The sequence below is a fragment of the Brachyhypopomus gauderio genome, chromosome 3, assembly GCF_052324685.1.
Source record: "Brachyhypopomus gauderio isolate BG-103 chromosome 3, BGAUD_0.2, whole genome shotgun sequence".
NCBI lineage: Eukaryota > Metazoa > Chordata > Actinopteri > Gymnotiformes > Hypopomidae > Brachyhypopomus > Brachyhypopomus gauderio.
The window spans coordinates 38,301,258-38,321,711 of NC_135213.1; the positions used below are offsets into that span (position 1 = coordinate 38,301,258).

General features: G+C 43.0%; 2 protein-coding genes across 2 annotated transcripts; both read left to right on the forward strand.

Annotated features, from left to right (window-relative positions):
• Positions 1 to 1,087: 1,087 nt before the first annotated feature.
• prdm12b (PR domain containing 12b) lies at positions 1,088 to 3,908 on the forward strand. Its single transcript, XM_076998644.1, has 5 exons — positions 1,088 to 1,479; positions 2,539 to 2,729; positions 2,829 to 2,984; positions 3,193 to 3,307; positions 3,484 to 3,908. Exons 1-5 carry the CDS (start codon positions 1,260 to 1,262, stop codon positions 3,906 to 3,908), a joined length of 1,107 nt encoding a protein of 368 aa, XP_076854759.1. The 5' UTR covers positions 1,088 to 1,259.
• Positions 3,909 to 5,818: 1,910 nt separating this feature from the next.
• On the forward strand, positions 5,819 to 20,096 carry c5 (complement component 5). The gene is made up of 41 exons (XM_076998502.1): positions 5,819 to 5,883; positions 6,690 to 6,885; positions 7,355 to 7,505; positions 7,662 to 7,732; positions 7,822 to 7,916; positions 8,018 to 8,100; positions 8,192 to 8,282; positions 8,475 to 8,580; positions 8,686 to 8,818; positions 8,996 to 9,111; positions 9,246 to 9,446; positions 9,557 to 9,760; positions 9,910 to 10,116; positions 10,456 to 10,614; positions 10,708 to 10,834; positions 12,292 to 12,363; positions 12,421 to 12,642; positions 12,777 to 12,861; positions 12,976 to 13,058; positions 13,314 to 13,453; positions 13,761 to 13,961; positions 14,096 to 14,156; positions 14,274 to 14,363; positions 14,521 to 14,727; positions 14,947 to 15,025; positions 15,328 to 15,487; positions 16,203 to 16,301; positions 16,419 to 16,590; positions 16,802 to 17,007; positions 17,242 to 17,394; positions 17,483 to 17,545; positions 17,690 to 17,783; positions 17,862 to 17,901; positions 17,984 to 18,086; positions 18,227 to 18,301; positions 18,421 to 18,526; positions 18,778 to 18,861; positions 19,180 to 19,275; positions 19,382 to 19,465; positions 19,541 to 19,679; positions 19,793 to 20,096. The coding sequence occupies exons 1-41, from the start codon at positions 5,819 to 5,821 to the stop codon at positions 19,938 to 19,940; spliced, it is 5,067 nt and encodes a 1,688-aa protein (XP_076854617.1). The 3' UTR covers positions 19,941 to 20,096.
• The last annotated feature ends 358 nt before the right edge of the window (positions 20,097 to 20,454 follow it).

The following is a 20,454-nucleotide window of genomic DNA, read 5'->3' on the forward strand; positions in this document are numbered from 1 at the left end:
GGAAAAGGGGCCACACTACCCATTTAGACTCAGTCCATCAACCCCGAAAAAAAAGGAAAGAAAGACGTGAGACTATTCAAAGAAAAGCCCATATTCTCGTCTCACAATACTAAAAGACTTTAAATTAATATCCATGAATATTAAATCACTTTGGCCTGAAAAGGACTGAAAGAAATGCTTGACCCAGACGGTTTTGCATATTACTGTGCTCAAACATTATTATGTGCTCAAACACATTATTAAAATCTACTGAATTTGAATATATGCTTTATTTTTCGATATAATCACAGAACACTGCTAAGTATTGTTGGATAGCACTATTTTATATGTACACTGGATTGTTTAAAATTTGTTTGTCTTAAATGTACATTTTCGAGCATAATTGAACTACTATAACATTTTAAGAATTGTAAGATATTTACATATAGGCTATAGCAACTACAGCAAAATCGAATTATATACTTATAGGCTAAATTTTGTTTAATTTAGAAGAGCTACTTATTATTGTAAGTTTTATTTTACAATCGTATTTTGTCTAGTAGCTTTGATTTATCATTCCTCATAAATAAACAAGACAAGCAGTTAGATAACTTATGAAATTTTGAAACATCTCTGCAAAAATCAGATAAATTAACTGCCATAATTTTCTCTTAATCCATCTCTTCAGCTTGTTTTCACGCTGAGAGTCGATGTTGTCTCCGGTTCGCGCAGCTTTTTCCCTGCCAAGTGCAGCCCGTCGCGCGCCATTTAACGGCGCGAGCAGCGGGAGCAGAATGCGCGTGGTGAGACGGGCTTGTTATTTTAGAGAAAACGTGGATGTTGGATCTTGAACACCAACTCCCACCACACACACACACACACACACACACACACACACACACACACACACACACTCCTCCCCTGCACACCCCCCCCCCCCTATGAGTGGCCACTCAATAAAGAGCGTGGCGTTTTTTCTCTGCTAGAACAAGTCTATAGAATATAAGGGGAGGGTCATTAATAACTAATTACTGCAGGTCAGACCTAACGCATATAAAGCCCACCGGGACCTTGTAAAGGCGAAACATTTTCAACACTGCGCCGGACGAGAACAAATTGATTTTAAATTGCTTTTAGACTTACGCAAGTTTACAAGTGTTTTAAGTAACAAATTTGCACTTTTGTGTCCGACCACACACTTTTATAACTGAAGTTCACATCAAGAAAAGGATCATTTATTTGCAAACCAAGAAAAAGAAGACAAACTGACTGGCAGCGTCATGGGCTCCGTGTTGCCTGCCGAAGCCATGGCTCTGAAGGCTGGATTTAAGCAGCAGTCTCTGGCTCTGTCTGACATAATCACATCAGACATCCTGCACAGCTTCCTGTACGGCAGGTGGAGGAACGTGTTGGGGGAACATCTCTTCGAGGAGAAGACCAACACCGTCAGCCCCAAAACGGCGTTCACGGCCGAGGTGCTTGCGCAGTCATTCTCGGGGGGTGAGTTTAACATCTCTTATTTTTTTCTCTGTATGGCGATGTTTAAAGTCTAAGGCCTTACTATTTATTTTATCCTATTGAAGAATTCAAGATGTTTTGTTTGTTTTTAAATACCAACCATAATATATGAAAAGCAAAAAAAGATATTTTAAATATAAAACAGTTATTATACGGAGTATGAACATATGTATCAGTAAAACTCGTACCGTTTTGAGTGTATCCAAACGTGCGTTCAGAGATCCGTTCAGGCTAACAGTACCCGCCTGATTTAAGGGTGTTACATTCATGTGGGTAACGTCGCTCTTGACCTGAGAAAGTTTGCAATGAGCGCAGCGCTGCAGCCTGGAGAAAAGGGGCTGTATTATTATTATTATTATTATTCAGGACAGGTTTCATCCCTCCTTCTATGCTATCCCTTCTTCACCCTGGCAGTCGCACCAGCTCCCCTACCTTCTCTTTCTTTCTTTTTCTCTTTCTCCCCCTCAATAGACTTTAAAGTTTGCTGTCCCGCCGTTACTATACCGTGAAAGCCAATTCGATTTCTATTCACACCATGTCAACCATCTAATCTCCTTTCCTTTTTTTTCTTGGTCTGAAATTCCGTGGCCTTAAAATTCCTCAAAAGCCCTCATTTCTTCCAGTGCATATTTATTGGCCCGAGGTTTTAATGGGTAACGAGTGTGGAATGAGCCGATTCTTTCCAAGCTTGTATGGCCCGTCACTTTCAACGCGTAACAAATTGCGCCTTTCAGCCCCTAAAGGAGTCTTTAACATTCATTTGGGGCTTTTCGCCTCTCATCGCGGTGCAAACCGTGTAAAATGCACTTAGACACCACAACACATTATTCAAGAGTAATGATAAAGGGATTTGAGAATGTACAAGCAGAGGCAGAATCAGTATCTTTCGCGACTGTTTCGTGTGAGATATCTCCCTGGTTGCTTTTTAAGTTTTTATCATTATTTTTTTCTTGGTTTTCAAAAATGTCTGTAATAAGTCTGTTATAATACACTAAGTTGGAACCGTTTTACCAAACGCACGTTGCCGTGATTTCGCTGCAGAGGTGCAGAAACTGTCGAGTCTGGTGTTGCCGAGCGAGGTGATCATCGCGCAGAGCTCCATTCCTGGAGAAGGTCTTGGTATCTTCTCCAAGACGTGGATCAAGGCGGGCACAGAGATGGGGCCCTTCACTGGCAGGGTCATCGCGCCCGAGCACGTAGACCTCTTCAAGAACAACAACCTCATGTGGGAGGTTAGTTCAACAGGTGTTCGCAGAACAGGAGTTCACTGCAGTGATTTCAAGGGACTGTGTGTTGAGGTCGTTTTTAAAATCATTTGGACGCGTTCTCAGGTTTTCAACGAGGACGGGACGGTGCGCTACTTCATCGACGCTAGTCAGGAGGATCACCGCAGCTGGATGACCTACATTAAATGCGCCCGCAACGAACAAGAACAGAACTTAGAAGTTGTGCAGATTGGAAGCAGCATCTTCTACAAAGCTGTCGAGGTGCGTTTAATTTCATACTACTACTACTACTAATAATAATAATAATAATAATAATAATAATTATTATTATTATTATTATTATTATTATATGTTTGCAGTGTAATTTAGTTATGTAGCTATATGGTGATATATGAAATTTAGAAAACTGTCCTCATAATTTTTTGATGTACTCTGAATGATGATTTTGGAAACGTTTTCCCCACTTTAGACAATACCTCCAGATCAGGAGTTGCTGGTGTGGTATGGAAATTCCCACAACACATTTCTGGGTATTCCTGGAGTTCCAGGCATGGAGGAGGAACACCAGAAGAAACACAAGAATGGTAATATACTCTGAACTTCCTAAGGACAACTTTAGAGCTCAATCTGATCTTCCTGTCTGCTGAAAGCATTTAGTCATTTCACAGAACAGCTTCTTATGACATAGTTTTGCTTAGACGTATTACCAGAGTAGTCCCACGCGTCTGACCCGTCCCCCGTCTCTGTGCCCCCCTCCCAGACGACTTCCACGTGTGTGACCCGGCGGTGTCGGGCGTGCCGCTGGGCACGGTGGGCCGTATGCGCTGCGTGATCTGCCACCGCGGCTTCAACTCGCGCAGCAACCTGCGCTCGCACATGCGCATACACACGCTGGACAAGCCCTTCGTCTGCCGCTTCTGTAACCGCCGCTTCAGCCAGTCGTCCACGCTGCGTAACCACGTGCGCCTGCACACCGGCGAGCGCCCCTACAAGTGCCACGTGTGCCAGAGCGCCTACTCGCAGCTGGCCGGCCTGCGGGCGCACCAGAAGAGTGCACGCCACCGCCCGCCCAGCAACGGGCCCGGGGTGGGCCTCCAGGCGCCATCGCCCCCTCCCGCCCCACAGCCCCCCCAGATGCCCCACCCTGCCTCCCTGGTGCACCACATACCCACCATGGTGCTCTGAGCTGGCCGAGGCTTGCGGACGAGTGCTTTTTGGACGCTTGCCTCCACGCCCTGGGCACCCTGGTTGGGGCGTAGGGACTGAGACGGGGGGTGGGGGGGGGGGCGTGCCCATCGTCTTGACGACGCTGCGCTCCACCACCCCAAGGCGATGTGTTTGGACGCTCGGCATGCTCGATGGTACCGGGATCTGGACCTCGGCAGTGGCAGAATGAGGTCAGGTGTCAGAGGGCCGAATGGTATGTTCATGTTGAATAATCAGAGGCAGAAACACCAGAGATCCTTCGTCAGGACGAGCTGATGTCACTCTGATGTTAGCTGTTATATTTGACTCATACGGGAGCTCAGTCACGTGAGACACTCTGTCAAAGTATTTACCTGATTTCTATTTGCATGTAAAGTTGTTACATTGTTAACATGGAGCGGTCTGTAAAACCTGCCCCCATCATGATTAAAGCCACAAAACTTTATTTATAATCTTAAATGACAACAAAAAAAGCCTTAACTTAAGAACTGGAGAGCTTGGGGAGAGTCAATATGACCTAAGCCCACTCTTTCAACTTGTGTGGCCAGTCGGTGGGGTGAAGTTCTGGGACTGGACGGCGCCACCTTGTGGCCTGGGTGTAGCTGCCCATGTCCTCATCAGAGAGCAAAGCTTCAGAGCACAGAATTGTGAAGTATCTTTGTAAGGTATGTAAAGTAATGTGAATATAATTTTAAGATTTTCTTCCACAATTTACTGAACAGTCACTTTATTTGTGTATGTATGTAAAACACAAAGGTAAATAATAATACTTGGCTCTATTATATTGTGTATAATATGTTTGCTGATATAAAACTCTTTGTATATTCAACTTGTATGCTAATAAATGATTACTTAATCATGTTTAGGAAAGTCTGTTGCTTAATGTCACCTTCTATGTTAAGACTATGTTTTTTACACAGATTAACCTGTTGAAGTTTATTAAGTTAATTACAACAATATAGAATCAAACACAAGTTGCAAAAATATTACAAATAAAATTTATAATATTGCCCAAACGTTTTTGTGTTCATTGAAGAGACCTGGGGTGGGTTTCCCGAAACGTTCGTAGCGCTAAGTATTTCGTAACCTCGTATGAAACGTACGAGGTTAAGAAGTACTTAGAGCTACGAACGTTTCGGGAAACCCACCCCTGGTCAATCCATCAAAGGTTAATTGTTAAGAGAGTCTGCTGTTTATGCTTCATTTTCTGCATTTTTGGTTTAAATCAATGTGTATTACTGAAAGAAACTGACCAGTGGCCCCCTGTGTTCCACAACAATGAAAATCCCCCAACAGCAAATCAATTCCACATTGATGTTTGCTTCTACAGAACTATTTACAACACTGGCCTCTTGTGTAAACATTTGTGAACCTAGGAGATCTATGCCAGCTTCTAATGATAAGTAAAGCCCTTTCTGACACAATACCGAAACCCCAACCTCCAAAGTCCATCCAATAATAATTTGCAGATATACCAACAAAAATCAGACTATACCACAATAACAGCAACCACGACAATAACAACATAATGATAATACTGTTCCTACTGACCATAATAGACAAACAAATCACAAACAAAAAACATCACATTTTACTTATTTGTATCCTCACACATCGACCAACACGTGCGTTAGAGGGGCATACATCCAGCAAGTCCTTCCCGCGAGCTCTGTGCTTGGCTCTACAGCGTAGTTGGGGATCCAAGTCCACACACCTTCACAGCCCTATTTGGGGGGGGGGGGGGGGGGGGTGCACTTTTGCACCATGAGCCCTTTGGGCCGATGATTAACTGAATGCAAACGAAAGGTTCAGGAACACTAAATGTACAGCGACTTTTAAATGATCGTCATTGGGCTCCTCGCTGCACTGAGTGGGCTTCCCGGTTTAGGATGGGCCTTCTGGTTCTGCTCTGTCTTATACATGTGGCGTGCTGGACTCAGGCGCAGAGGCAAACGTAAGTACTTATTGTACTGAACCTACATACTGTTCAGTGCTTACTGTACTGAACCTACATACTGTTCAGTGCTTACTGTACTGAACCTACATACTGTTCAGTGCTTACTGTACCGAACCTACATACTGTTCAGTACTTACTGTACCGAACCTACATACTGTTCAGTGCTTACTGTACCGAACCTACATACTGTTCAATACTTACTGTACCGAACCTACATACTGTTCAGTACTTACTGTACCGAACCTACATACTGTTCAGTACTTACTGTACTGAACCTACATACTGTTCAGTGCTTACTGTACTGAACCTACATACTGTTTAGTACTTATTGTACTGAACCTACATACTGTTCAGTGCTTACTGTACCGAACCTACATACTGTTTAGTACTTACTGTACTGAATCTACATACTGTTCAGTGTCTTCATTGATTACCATTTTAGCCTCAATGGCATAGCAGGCATTCAGTTCAGTTCATTAGGTCTAAAATAAACTACCGGTACATTGTGTTTAAACATCTAACATTTGTGTAGTTTTGGTATAATTGCTCACATGTCTGCAGTTCACATTAAGAGACTCGAAGAGGTCATTATTGTTGATCTGGTGAAAGTGGAGTGACTGTGAAACCCTGTTTCAGGTTGCTGTTAAGAAAGTTCCCTTAGGGAAAAACAGGAAGTTAGGACAAAACATACTTTACTTGTTACTTTCACGTGATAATCTCACGTGAGTCCCACCTGAGTTTCTATGTGCAGCGTGTGTTGTGGTGACGTTTCTTACATTACTAGTGCTGCTTGTTCTTCACAGGTTCCTGATCACAGCACCCAAAGTGCTGAGAGTGGACGCCACTGAGACGGTGGTGGTGCAGTTATTTGGATATGACACAGAGACCCCAGTCCAACTGTACCTTAAGGACACTAACGCCCCCGGTGGCAGGACTTACTCATCACAGTCTGTTACGCTAAACGCCCAGAATGATTACCAGGCTGCAGCTACTCTACGGGTACAGATCATGCACACCAATACATGAATAAATCTATATTTTATATAAATATTTATATGCTTTAAGTATTAACATGCTTCTGAATAGAAGTGCCACAAGCCATTTTAAATGAAATAATGGATTCAGCTTAAACCAATCCTGTTCAGTCTTAGTCAAAACTATGCATCATTAACTTTGCAGTTTTAAATATGAAAACTTTTGTTAAATCACAAAGGCACAAAAGTACATGATGTAATTCCATCAGTTATTAAGAATGTTCCAGGACCTCAGATGAGGTTTTTCTAAATGTTTTATTATATCTCAGACTCATTATGACTCTTTAACATTCATTATATGATGTTTGATAATATGGCAATACACAGCATCGAAAATTAGATTAGTCAAAGCATATATATTATAGTCTTTTATCAATATAGTCTTTAATCAATATATAAACTATATCTTGATAAAGCAAACTGTTTTCGCTCAGATTCTCCAGGAAATACGCAAAGAAGACACTCACGTCTACCTGATTGCAGTCTCTACATCCTGGTCTAAATTTTTGAAAATACCAATCACTCGTGACAATGGCTTTCTATTTGTCCAGACTGACAAGCCTTTATACACGCCAGAACAGAAAGGTCTGTATATTTGGAATTTGGCATGTCATGTTTGCAAACGAATGTGCAAAAGTGTGTGTATATCGGTGTGTGTCTGTATGTGGGAGAGAGAGAGAGAGAGAGAGAGAGAGAGAGAAGCAGATATACTGCTCATTTCACATGTTCCTCCCATTGCAGTGGAGGTGCGTGTGTATTCTTTCACTGAAGAGCTGAGGAAGTCTAGTAGACCAGTCTCTCTCACTTTCATGGTGAGCTGTCGTCCTCAGAATCAGGACTAATATTAAGTTATATTTTTTTTCTATGTATCGACATTCACAATTATATTTGTATATCGTAGGACCCTGATGGAGCCAAGGTGGAAATTATTGAGCTTAAAGATTTCAGTGGTGTGAAACCGCTGCTCCCACCGTTTAAAATACCCCTGAAACCGAAGTGCGTATTAGTGCAAAATTCGAAGTAAATAATATTGTGTGCTATTACTAGGCCTAATGTTAATAATGTTAGTAATGCTGATACTAAACCTCCATCCTCAGGTTTGGAGTGTGGAAAATTGAAGCAGCTTACTCGTATAACTTCAGCACAACTGCTACAGCTGAATTTGAAGTTAAAGAATACGGTAATGCCTGTTTAACTGTGCTATTCAAAGTTTAAAGTTCAGGGTTTTCCTCGACACTGTAAATGATGGCAGCTAAAACTTCAATTCCCAGTGCTTCCCAGCATTGCAGTCCGAATCCAGCCTGAGAAGAACTATGTCAGCATCAGAAACTTTGAGGCCTTCAAACTCAAGATATTTGCCAAGTGGGTTTTTTTTTTGTCTACAATCCCAACTCGATCAAACCAATCAAACCACATAGCTTAAACATTTCTTGGTCATGTACATGCTAACCTATTCAAGCAGCCCTATTAGTAGTCAGTATGCTTTTTAATGTGTGTGTGTGTGTGTGTGTGTGTGTGTGTGTGTGTGTGTGTGTGTGTGTGTGATATTTTGAGATATGTGCACGGAGGACCAGTCACTTCAGCAGATGTCTTCTTAAAGTTTGGATATGCCAGTAAGGACGAAACAGTCATCATACCTACGACATTAAGGCGTTATGAGGTGACGTGGTTAGTCCTCAAATTGAAGCACTTGCACTGATTAATATGCAAAGCAGGCAAAGACCTCGGAGCAGCTCCACTTGAACCAAGATATTTCCACTTTCAGATGGACAATGGTGAACTAGAGGTTGTGTTAAACATCAAGCGTGTTCTGTCCAAAATTCAGTCTGGACCTCTTGATCTGACAGACATGATCAATCATTACCTTCGCGTGGTGATTTTGCTCCAAGAGTCAACGGGTCAGTCTCAAAACATAATTTTTTCATGACAGTGTCGTCAATATAATAACAGCATGTCAGCATGTTGTCATGTCATGGCAAAGGTATCTTCTTGCAATCTTTTTAGTTGCATTTCAGATGTCCATTAATGGTGTTTTAGTCTCCTCCAAAAGTGATCTCTGCTCTTATCATTGTCAGGTGGGATCTCCCAGGACGCCATTCTGTCCAACGTGAAGTTTGTTAATTCTCCTTTTTCGCTGCATCTACTGGCAACTCCACCATATATCAAACCATCGCTGCCATACAACATCAGAGTGAGCACTGCTGGCAGAAGAATAATAAACACTGGCAAAATATTCAGACAAAGCTGCATTAGATATCTATGACATAACTATGCTGTTGTTATGTGATGTGTTTGACTGCGTGACTATTTGTGTTTGACCTGTAGGTATTGGTGAAGGACCCACTGGGTGTACCGGTGAAAGGGGTACCGGTGAAGGTACAGGCAACTTTAACTAAAACTGATCAAGAAATGGAGCCTCTCAAATTCTTTGGACACCAGCTGGAATATACAGCGCTTTCCCGCGACGACGGAGTTGCCTACTTCGTTTGCAATATCCCAGATTACGCGCAAAAAGCTGATTTTACTGTGAGTTAACCTTTATATAAAGAAACAAGCCTGTTTGTTAAATAAACAAAGATCTTATATGGGAGTGCAAGCTCTCACCCTTGGCTCCCTATGTTGGAATTGTTTCCCAGTTTGAGACATCTGACCAGAAGTACCCTCCAGAGAGCCAGGCGAGACTGATGCTTAACACCGTCACCTACAAATCCAACCACCGTCGCTATCTGTATATCGATTTACCCTCAGAGTCCTCCTCCTTTGATGTGAACAACTACGCCAGTATCAACATCTACTTCCACTATCATGACTACCTGCCACTGAAGAGCTTCAGCTATCAGGTGAAGCACGCCTCTGTGTTGTCCTCTCTTACTTCACAAACATAACTAAAACACCTGTAGCTGCTTCAGTAAAGTAAGAATTAGGAATAGGATACATTTTCATCCATCCACGTGTTTGTCTATTTGCCGCTTGTTCGAACGTCTTGTAGATCATATCGAAGGGCAGAGTGGTGAAGTTCACCACTGTACAGCGTGTAAATGACAAGGTCCAGAACATCAACTTTAAGGTGACCTCCGACATGGTGCCATCCGCACGTCTCCTCGTCTACTACATCATCTCTGGGGAGGAGGGCACGGAGCTGGTGGCAGACTCCGTGTGGTTTGACGTCAAGGGCAAATGTGTCAACGGCTTAGAGGTAACATCGTGGAGGGACCTTGGTTGATACATCATGTCACTTCATTTGTACATGACTGAAGAACAAAGATCTACATAGCAGATCTCAAAGCTGAAAGTATGAATACTGTTTGTTAGTTTGTATATGCAAGTTTCCACATAGTCAAATATCTAGTTGTTATCAAATTTTTAGTTGTCAGTTTCTGAAAACTAATATTGTGATTCAAATCTATTAAAGCAGTAAATAAAATCATACCAGATGTGCACTGTTCAACTTTGCATCAATTTAAAAAAGCTGTTTTGGTAGTATTGCTTAATGTATTGAATTTGCAGACATCTCGCCATTTTTCTTGGTGCTTAGATGAAGCTGACATCCCCAGAGAGTGAGTACAAACCTAAAGACAAGATCCAACTGTCTCTTACGGCAAAGAGTGAGAGTGCCAGACCCCTGGTGGCACTGTCAGCTGTGGACACGGCCCTGTACGACCTCCGAGCCAACGACAGAGACCCGCTGAACAAAGTGAGAAACTCACCCTCCCATTTACGACCAATGATGACACAGGTGGTGATGTTGCTGACATGTGGAGGCATCATACTGGTGTCTGTCTCACAGGTGCTGAGGCACTTTGAGCAGAAAGACCTGGGTTGTGGAGGAGGAGGCGGTCAGAATAACGTGGACGTGTTCGAACGTGCAGGCATACATTTCTTAACCAACGCAGACGTCCAGACTACATTTACAGGTAAATAACAACACGTCAGAGGAAGTAGCGCTGGTTGGTATAAAACCGATTGGCCCATTACTAACTACAAATTAAATCTTGATGCATCACAAAAGTAACACTGGACATAATCTTTCTCCTTTATTATAACTAGTAAAAGCAGATGGCGTTCTTTTCCAGGTAACACCTGTACAGCTGTGTTGAGACCTAAACGTTCCAAGCGGCTGTATAGCAAAGGTGAGTTGGGACATGTTCATCGAAATGCTACTGGTCACTTATCTCAAACCCATCGTCAGTGTTACTACATCGCTGAAATAAGACCCTGCCTAACGATGCAAGACTAGGACGCTGATCTTCAGACCTAAACAATCACTAGGATACATTTCAGTAAGATTGTGTTGCTTTTCTGAAATTGTTTACAATTGCATGGCTGTTTTGAACTGGCAGTTTCTTTCTTCTCAAGTCGATCAATTCAAGGTAAACGATTCCTACTGTCTATGTGAACCCAGCAGTAGCCCGATGATATGCTACCACCTCACCAGGCAATTAGCACTGACCTAGTGTGTGTCTGTCTGCATCTTACAGATCAACAAACAATTAACTGTGTAGCACTTTATACCAGACTTAATTGCAGTGAGTCAGGGCAGACATGGCCTGGTGGTTAGGGAACTGGTCTTGTGACCGGAGAGTCGGGGGTTCGATTCCCAGACCTGAGGCCATGACTGAGGTGCCCCTGAGAAAGGCCCTTAACCCTCAATTGCTCACTTGTATAAAAAATGAGATAAAAAATGTAAGTCGCTCTGGATAAGGGTGTCTGCCAAATGCCATAAATGTCACATACTGGATTAAGTTTCACTGGCAAACTATTAACTCAGCAATGAAGGTAGTGACTTAGTACTCATAGGGTTTCTGGTTCAAGCCCTTCGATTGCCAACTTCCTGCTGTTAGGCCCCTGAACAAAACACTTTATCCTCATGTTGTACTCTGTCAAGTGGATAAAAGTGTCTGCTAAATGCTTGAAATGAAACAGCCTGATCTTTGTTCAGACAAAGTCTCGAGTCATAGCATCTAAACTCTTGTATTACAGCAAATGTAAACCTGAATAATAGAACTTTCAGGTGCAGTATTTATATTATATTCACATTTATGGGATTTCAAAGGTGCTCTTATCCAGAGTGACTCTTCAAGATGCTTCAGTCTGACCCTACAGCAGTAGAGGAACCACTGAGGTTTTTAGCTTCATGAATGTTCTGCTCGCTAACCCCTACAAAGGCTTTCAAAAATCTTAAGGAGCAATTAAAGGGCCAGAAATAGGTTCGAGTGAAGATGCTGGTTGCGATAGTCATGTACTGTATTAATGCTGGAAAATGCAAATTGCAGGATTGAGATGCGGTGGAAACGGTTTAGTCGTTGGTTTGTAAGACTACGAGCTGCAGAAGTCACATTATCCATACAGCTCTCGTAATGATCTCTTCTAGATGAGACCAGCGTGGCCGCTGTGAGGCCGAAGCGCTCCACCATCTCCCTGAATGACAAGTTTGAGGAAAAAGGTGAATTACCTGTGTTCATGTGTGAGATGTTGCAGCCCATCTCAGTGATTCCGTAAGACAACCGACAGTTTCTGTGTCCTGCAGCCAACGAATATAAGGAGTACAAAACCTGCTGCCTAACTGGAACTGACAGCAATCCCACCCTGGAGACCTGCAACGAGCGCACCAAGCGCCTCGACGTCCCCGACATGGTGTGCAAGAGAGTCTTCAACCAGTGCTGCAAATACGCCCAAAAGCTTCGGCAGGAAAACGAGAAAATGGTCATCCTTACTCGTTCTGGTATGTTCTGGTCAAACAAACACAAAAAACTGCCATTTTACACACAATTTAACTTAAAATTAAAATGTAGGATTTATTAGAGAGTCCAGAAGTAACTGACTTCCACAAGCTCTGTTTTTTGGGGGGGTGAAAAGAGAATTTCTACCTGGATTCAAAGACCCCGGAGGTGCGTAGTTACTTCCCAGAGAGCTGGTTATGGGAGGAACACGAAATGGACAAGTGAGAACGTTTCTGTATCTTCAGCTACATAATCCAACACACTACTTAATGCACCTTTTCCCCCATATTTATTGGCTGAGGCTGAATGTAGAGTTTTTGTTAAACTTGTTGCAGGTCTGGTTCGCTAAGCCTCATTAAAGCTCTTCCAGATTCTCTTACCACATGGGAAATGAAGGCTGTCGGCGTGTTCGGCAACGGTACGATAATGCAACTGCGCTGACTTAGCACCCCCAGGTGGTCGGCGAGAGAAGTACATCCAGTAAAGACTCCCGAAAACCGACGGTTGTCCAAGTGCGACCGGACCAGGCCAATTAAAAAGAAATCTCAGAGATTATTTTTGTAAATGAACTAATGTATAGTAAATAATGCAAAACAACTTTTCATGAAGATGTTTGCTGTTTTTGATGGAAATATTGTGGCACTACAACGTTTTGTACTACACAACTCTGCAGGGATATGTGTGGCGGAGCCCCTGAAGGTGTCTGTGTCTCAGGACGTAAGCGTAAACGTACCTTTGCCATACTCAATGGTGCGTGGAGAGCAGATTGAACTCAAGGGTTCAGTCTACAATCAACGCGACACACAAACAACGGTTAGATGTCCAACCTCCAACTTTTTATTAATATAATTCAGGAGAACTTTCTCTATCTCTGCAGATGTTTTGAACTGGTTATCATGGAGCACTACTGCAGGGATATGAAGGAAAGACATCAGTTCTCATAATACATGCACTATAATCATCTCTTTCCCCCTTTCTCTCTCTCCCCCATCTCCCTCTCTCTCTCTCTCTCTCTCTCTCTCTCCCATCTCTCCCTCTCCCCTCTCTCTCTGTCTCTCTCTCTCTCTATCTATCTTTCTCTCTCTCTCTTTCTCTGGTGCTTTCCTTCTCTCTGTTTTAGTTCCACGTAACCCTCACAGCATCAGACGGGGTGTGTGTGTTTCACGGACAGTCAAATGTTAACAAGGGCAAGGTGGCGGGCCGCTCTGTGGCCATGGTGCGATTCCTCATCATGGCTTTAGAAGCTGGAAATCATAAACTCAGCTTCACACTCACAACCGCGTGGGAACATGAGACAGTGGTGAAGACTCTGAGAGTGGTGGTGAGTCAAGGCTGAAGAGAGCAGTGCTTCACGTCAACCAAAGCTCAACCTGTTTCTGATGTGTGGAAGTGTGTGGTAGTTTCTCCAGCCAAAGAAAACTCATCAGTTGTTGTATGTGACTTTGACCTTGACAGCCAGAGGGCATCAGAAAGGAGGTGTTGGTGGGAGGGAGGCTGGATCCACAGGGTGTTTATGGTAAGCGATCTGATACAGTTCAGTTTAACAATATTCAACAATAACAGTGTCAGCCTGCTGCTAAGAAAACAAATTAAAAATACACTGGTATATACATATTTATATTGTTTCTATCAGGCCAGTCTAAAAGTCGTCTTGAGCTCCGAAATGCTCTTCCTCTACACCTTGTACCCAAGTCACCTGTTGAGCGGCTTCTGACAGTAAACGGTACGTAGGCTGCAAGATGTAAAACGTCTGGTTTGAAATGTCATGCGGAGGTACATTCTGCTGCTGGTTGGATTTAAGTGAAGGCTTTCTGCAGCCTCCTCCTCCCCATCACGCATAAGCCCACGTGTTCTCAGCACACCTCCCTCCGTCTGATCAGGGGAAGTGCTCGGAGAACTGCAGTCCATCATCACCAAGGCGGCGGGAATGTCCCAGCTGACCAACCTGCCCAGAGGCTCGGCCGAGGTGGAGCTCATGGGGCTCCTTCCTGTCTTCTACGTCTACGACTACCTGGATCAAACTCAGCAGTGGGGCCTGCAAGGAGAAGCTCTTAGCGAGAGCGACTTGAGGAGGAAGATGAACGAAGGTGAAGCAGGCTTGGTGAAGCAGGCCAGAACACCAAAACAGTGTGGAGCATCTCTAGAGCTGCTTTTCCCGGTGGCTTTATGGGTTTCTCATAGCTGCTCTTACTAAACATACTCCAAACTCTTAAGGGTGCAATTCAAGTGCAAATGACTGAGCTGTACAGTGTGGACGGTGATCAGGGTAAAGGGCAGATTTGTTTGACACTTGGCACTTCTTCTAGGTGTCACCTCTGTCATGTCGTTTAAGTCCAAACAGGAGCACAGCTTCTGCGTGTGGAAGAACAAGGAACCAAGTACATGGTGAGTAAAACACTGCAGGAGGGCGTGAATCTTCTGCGTACATCAGACAAGCACGGCTCCACCATACATCTCCGTATTATCATTGAAATCTATCAGAAAATGTATTCAAATTTATTGTCGTCCTGTAATGATCTTGCTATAAATGTTTTGGGACACCATGCAAAGGTGTTAAATTGACCTTTTCTTCACTTTATCTTTAAATTGAACTTTTCTGTGTTTTTTTTCAAGTGTTTTTTTTTCTGAGCTGAAGCCACACACGGCTGATGTGCAGATTAATGTGTTATAACAAAATCCTGCTCTAGGCTGACGGCTCTGGTAGTGAAGACTCTGGCAAAAGTGGACAGATACGTCAGGGTGGATCGCGACATGCTGTCCAACACAGTCCGCTGGCTGCTTACAAAACATCAGAATCCAGATGGTTCTTTCACTGAGGAGTCCAGCTACAGGCCTTCCAAACTCATGGTAAACTCTTCAGACTCTTAGATGTTGGGTGTGAATCCAGTGCCAAACATGATTTATCTGACCTCCTTTCTTGGTCAGCCTTGCCAGTAATGGTCCAACAGATGACGTGAACGATCCAAACTAGCTAACGTGGATGCAAGATTTTGTACCACATAATTATTACATGCATCTCATTTGTTAATAAAGCAGTTGAGTCGGTGTGTGAGCTGAATCAGTCGTGGTGAGTCGGTGTGTGAGCTGAATCAGTGGTGGTGAGTCTGTGGGTGAACTGAATCACTGGTGGTGAGTCAGTCTGTGAGCTGAATCAGTGGTGGTGAGTCAGTGTGTGAGCTGAGTCAGTGGTGGTGAGTCAGTGTGTGAGCTGAGTCAGTGGTGTTGAGTCAGTGTGTGAGCTGAATCAGTGGTGGTGAGTCGGTGTGTGAGCTGAATCAGTGATGGTGAGTCAGTGTGTGAGCTGAATCAGAGGTGGTGAGTCAGTGTGTGAGCTGAATCAGTGGTGGTGAGTCAGTGTGTGAGCTGAATCAGTGGTGGTGAGTCAGTGTGTGAGTTGAATCAGTGGTGGTGAGTCAGTGTGTGAGTTGAATCAGTGGTGGTGAGTCAATGGCGTGTTGCTTTATAGGAGAACTAAAATCTCTCCGACGCAGCTTTAATAGCATCGTGAGCTAGGATAGCACCTGCGTCTGTGTCATTAGTCAGGTTGTTTCCATTTCTAAAGGGTGCGGGAGCTGATGTCACTGAACAAACCGTGTTCCTCACGTCATTTGTGGTCATTGGGATCTCTCACGCTTTGGATGTTCCCAAGTCCAACCTACAGGTAGGGTTCACACGTGCCTTCACTCTCCCAGACGTTCCTCTCCACGCTCAAGCTTAATGGCTGGGCAGTGTTCTTCCGCTGTGGTGTTTCACGACTGGGTAATATTTGTCTCGCCAGACCTACAAAAATGGAATGGAGAACGCAGCACAGTACCTGTCGTCACAAGTGCGACAGGTGAAGAGTCTGTATGTACGGGCCATAGCTGCGTACGCCCTGTTGCTTGTTGACCCCCACAGCCAATCAGCAGTGACTGTCCATGAGCAACTTAAGAGAGAGGCCCAAGTTAAAGGTAAGGAGCTATTCAACCACCACACTCCATACACCATCATTTATCAAAATCATTCATACTATTGAAGTGACATACAATACTGGGGGCTGCAGAAGGGTGCGTTATTGTCAAATAATCATTCCACAATATATTTTTCATGTGATTGTTGCTGGTAGACCGGTGGGATATTTCTGTGTAGTAATAATTGCTGTGCCATGTTTCTTGAGTTTAGAAAACCCGGTAATTGTGCGGTTCTGGGAAGAGAAGGATGCTCCCCAGAATCCACTGACTCCAAACAGAGCCTCTGCAAAATCGGTGGAGACCACCGTTTACATCCTCCTCAGCACATTACTGCGAGGAGACATGACATATGCCAAGCCTATTCTGAACTGGCTGACCCAGGATCAGCGATATGGAGGAGGCTTCCACTCAACCCAGGTATTCAGCAACAAAGAATACTCCACTAGTAGAAATGGTGCCTGCCGTCTTTTAGACAATTTTGGTCATGTAGACATATATAGATAAATTGAAAGCTTTACCATAGTCTATGTGGCATCTGTGCAAATTACAGAAAATTATGTGGAAAAGAAAGTTAACAGCTCTTTGCTATATGCTAAGATAAGCATTTCATCTTTGAATACTTCTTAAACCTCTCATTACTCTGATCAACAGGATACTATTCTAACACTGGAAGCCTTGACCAAGTATAGGATCACAGCCCAAAGCGCCTTTTTGCAAATGCAGGTTGACGTGTCGTATAGGAAGAAAGGTGACATTGCTGACATCTATCTGAGTCAGAAAAACCCCGTAGGGAAGCCTATAGAGGTGAGATGTTTCCTCCCGTAAAATATGTAGGTATTACAATAATCAGACATATTAAAAGCATCCCCGTGTGTTTGTTTATTTTGCAAAGATAGCCCATGCTGAAGACATCATCCTGAAAACAGGATTCAGTTCTGGGGTGTCATTTGCCACTGTGAGTGTCATGCATATGTTTGGTCTCACAAATTAAGATAGTCGATTTGTTTATATTTAGATAGGTCAGTATATTTTATCTGCATCTTTATTAAAACTGAAAATACACCCATGCGAACACTTAGACTTGCCTTTTTGATTACAGCTTAAAACGGTGTATTATGAAACGGCAGACAGCAATGATAACTGTCATTTTGACATATCCATAGACATCTTTCCCCGTGACCCAAAGTCCAACGGTATGTTAAAGTTACACTCAGATTTCCTCTTTAGAAATGACTATTACACATTGACACAGCATTCTTCTCTTTTATCAGATCCCATGTTCCGCTCACCAAGGATGGTTGCTTGTGCCAAGTATGTTTAAGAGAATCACAAATCCACCAGTGTGACTTTGAGCATCTCAGTTGTAAAGACACCAGTGGTTTTCCCTCTCCAGATATAAGCCACGTCAGAATGAGGTGGAGACAGAGGCAGGACACACAGTCATGGAAATCGACCTGCCCACTGGTGTGATGCCAATCCAAGATGACCTGCGAAGGGTGAGAGGTCTTCCTCAGACATGTCTTTGGTGTTTGTCCTAGTGCTGTTGTGTGCCTGACATATCCAGCATTTTATATCATCAAGAAAAGTCGTAACTGCTCTCTCTCTCTCTCTCTCTCTCTCTCTCTACATGCTGCAGTACAGAGACGGACTTGAGAGTTACATCTCCGACTTTGAAATAAACGGTGACCGACTTATTCTCCAGATCGATTCGGTGTGTAACACTACTGACATCCCAGTCCTCCACAATAATATCTACAGTGTACACAGCAATTATGTGTGAACATGTGTGTTCCTGCATAGTGCTTCTTTTTCATCTCATTTGTCTTGTAGATACCCTCAGAGGAGTTCTACTGCGTGGGCTTCCGAGTTCAAGAGCTGTTTCAGACGGGCATGAACAGTGCCTCTGTGTTCAACGTGTACGAGTTTCACGATCCTGGTAAAGTTCATTCATAGAGGGTACACTCTACTCTATCCATACTCAGCCATCATGTAGGTGATGTCATAGTCATGATATACTCATACTCATACTCATTGTGTAGGTGATGTTATAGTAATGACATACTCATACTCATAATCATCGTGTAGGTGATAAATACAGATGTCCACAGACACGTGTTCCTAAGTAAATTATTAGTCTACCACATGCTGCATTATTATCACAAACATAGTTCACTTGGTTTTCTGCAGACAATCGGTGCATCAAGTTTTACCAGCCACAAGGTCGCAGGCTTCACCGACTTTGTGAGGGGGACCAGTGCCAATGCATGGCAGGTAAACCATCACACAGCATGTTACTACAGTCATGCACTTAAGTGCTTCCGAGGAAACTATAAAAGTCTCAGCTTAATAACAGCTTGTACTAACCCGACCTCCCTAGCCAAGTGTTTTTGATGCAAACATTTCAAAGAGGACCAGTTCATTTAAATGAAGAGCATCACTGATGATGAGTGCACTTAAAGGAAAAAAGACTTGAAAGGATCTTTTTTCAGACATAGTTTCTGATTAGTGAGGGCACAGTGAGCACTAATGAAACTGTCTGATAAACTATGATTTAGCGTTTATTTGTGGACCCTCCCCTGTCTCCCAAAGCTGAATGCTGCAGCTTCAAGGACAGCAGTGATCCAAGCATCACTGTTGAGAAGAGGATGAAAGACGTGTGCAAAGACAAAGATAACATAAAATATGGTAAAAACACACATATATACACATAAGCATGTGCACACACACTCACACACACAAAACACATATTTCTTTCTTTGTTTATCGTTGCATATTTCTTTATTTCTCTCAGTTTTTAAGGTGACAGTGAAATCAACTGAAACAGAAGGGGACTTTCTGACATACTATGCAATTGTGGATCAAGTCCTTAAGAAAGGTGGGCATAGATGTGCTGTACTTGGGCTTTCTTTGAAAATTGCCTTGTCTAAACTGTAACACATGTCCTTCACAGGATCAGAAGACATTGTAAAAGACTCGGAGGTCGGCTTTATAAAGAAGGCAACTTGCAGCTCAACAAAACTGGAAATTGGCAAGCAGTACTTGATTATGGGTGCAGAGATAATGCAACTTCGAGTGCAACGCAGATACAAGTGAGTTTGGAAACGGTGGTCTTGCCAGGCCATTTAGCCATTTAGGTAAACCTGAATATGTAGAACGAATGTGTTGACCACAGCGGCATTATAATTTTGTCATTTTTTGTCAGGTATAAATTTCCTCTGGACTCACAAGCTTTGGTGGAGTGGTGGCCATCTGATGCTGACTGCCAGATAGGCCCTTGCAAAGATCATGCCAAAGTTTTAAATGATTTTGAATTTGAATACCTACTTAATGGCTGTGAAGGGGGGTTTTAAGAGTAGGTTGCCTTTGCAGTATAGATTATGTGTACAAATGATATCTACCTTGTTTTGGCTGCAACAATAATTCTGGTTTTCACACACATTTCTAAAAAACCCAGCATCAGATGAGCTGATAGTGACTTATTTTGAAGGGCTAAGACAAATTTCTGACTATTTGGCATTGTAAATTAAATATACCGATTTACATTAAACCAGATGAATTCAGTTATTTCGGTTTTCAAATGTTGGATGTTGTGAAACGTCCTGTAAAAATAAAGCAAAACAAGAAATGTTAAGAGATCCTTTTGATGCAATATCTAGCAGCAAGTAAACTCACAAGTGTCAATACAACACAGATCCCGTTTACCTGTTCTAAGGTTAAGTGAAAAACATGTATTAATTAAAATGTTTTTAGTTAAAATTATCGTTTTAATTTAGATTAAACGTTCTCGTTTTAGATTTTATTTACGTTTTGTCCGACAATTATGTTCCTTTTCACTTGCCATACACGAGATCACGTGATCAAAAC

Bases quoted from the DNA above. Each gene is read 5' to 3' on its own strand.
- c5 (XM_076998502.1), top strand. From the start codon at position 5,819: ATGGGCCTTCTGGTTCTGCTCTGTCTTATACATGTGGCGTGCTGGACT. The intron at 16,302-16,418 runs GTAGGGTTCACA...TTGTCTCGCCAG, and splicing joins TTCCCAAGTCCAACCTACAG to ACCTACAAAAATGGAATGGA. The intron at 17,008-17,241 runs GTATTCAGCAAC...TCTGATCAACAG, and splicing joins GAGGCTTCCACTCAACCCAG to GATACTATTCTAACACTGGA.
- prdm12b (XM_076998644.1), top strand. From the start codon at position 1,260: ATGGGCTCCGTGTTGCCTGCCGAAGCCATGGCTCTGAAGGCTGGATTT. The intron at 2,985-3,192 runs GTGCGTTTAATT...TCCCCACTTTAG, and splicing joins TCTTCTACAAAGCTGTCGAG to ACAATACCTCCAGATCAGGA. The intron at 3,308-3,483 runs GTAATATACTCT...CCCCCCTCCCAG, and splicing joins CCAGAAGAAACACAAGAATG to ACGACTTCCACGTGTGTGAC.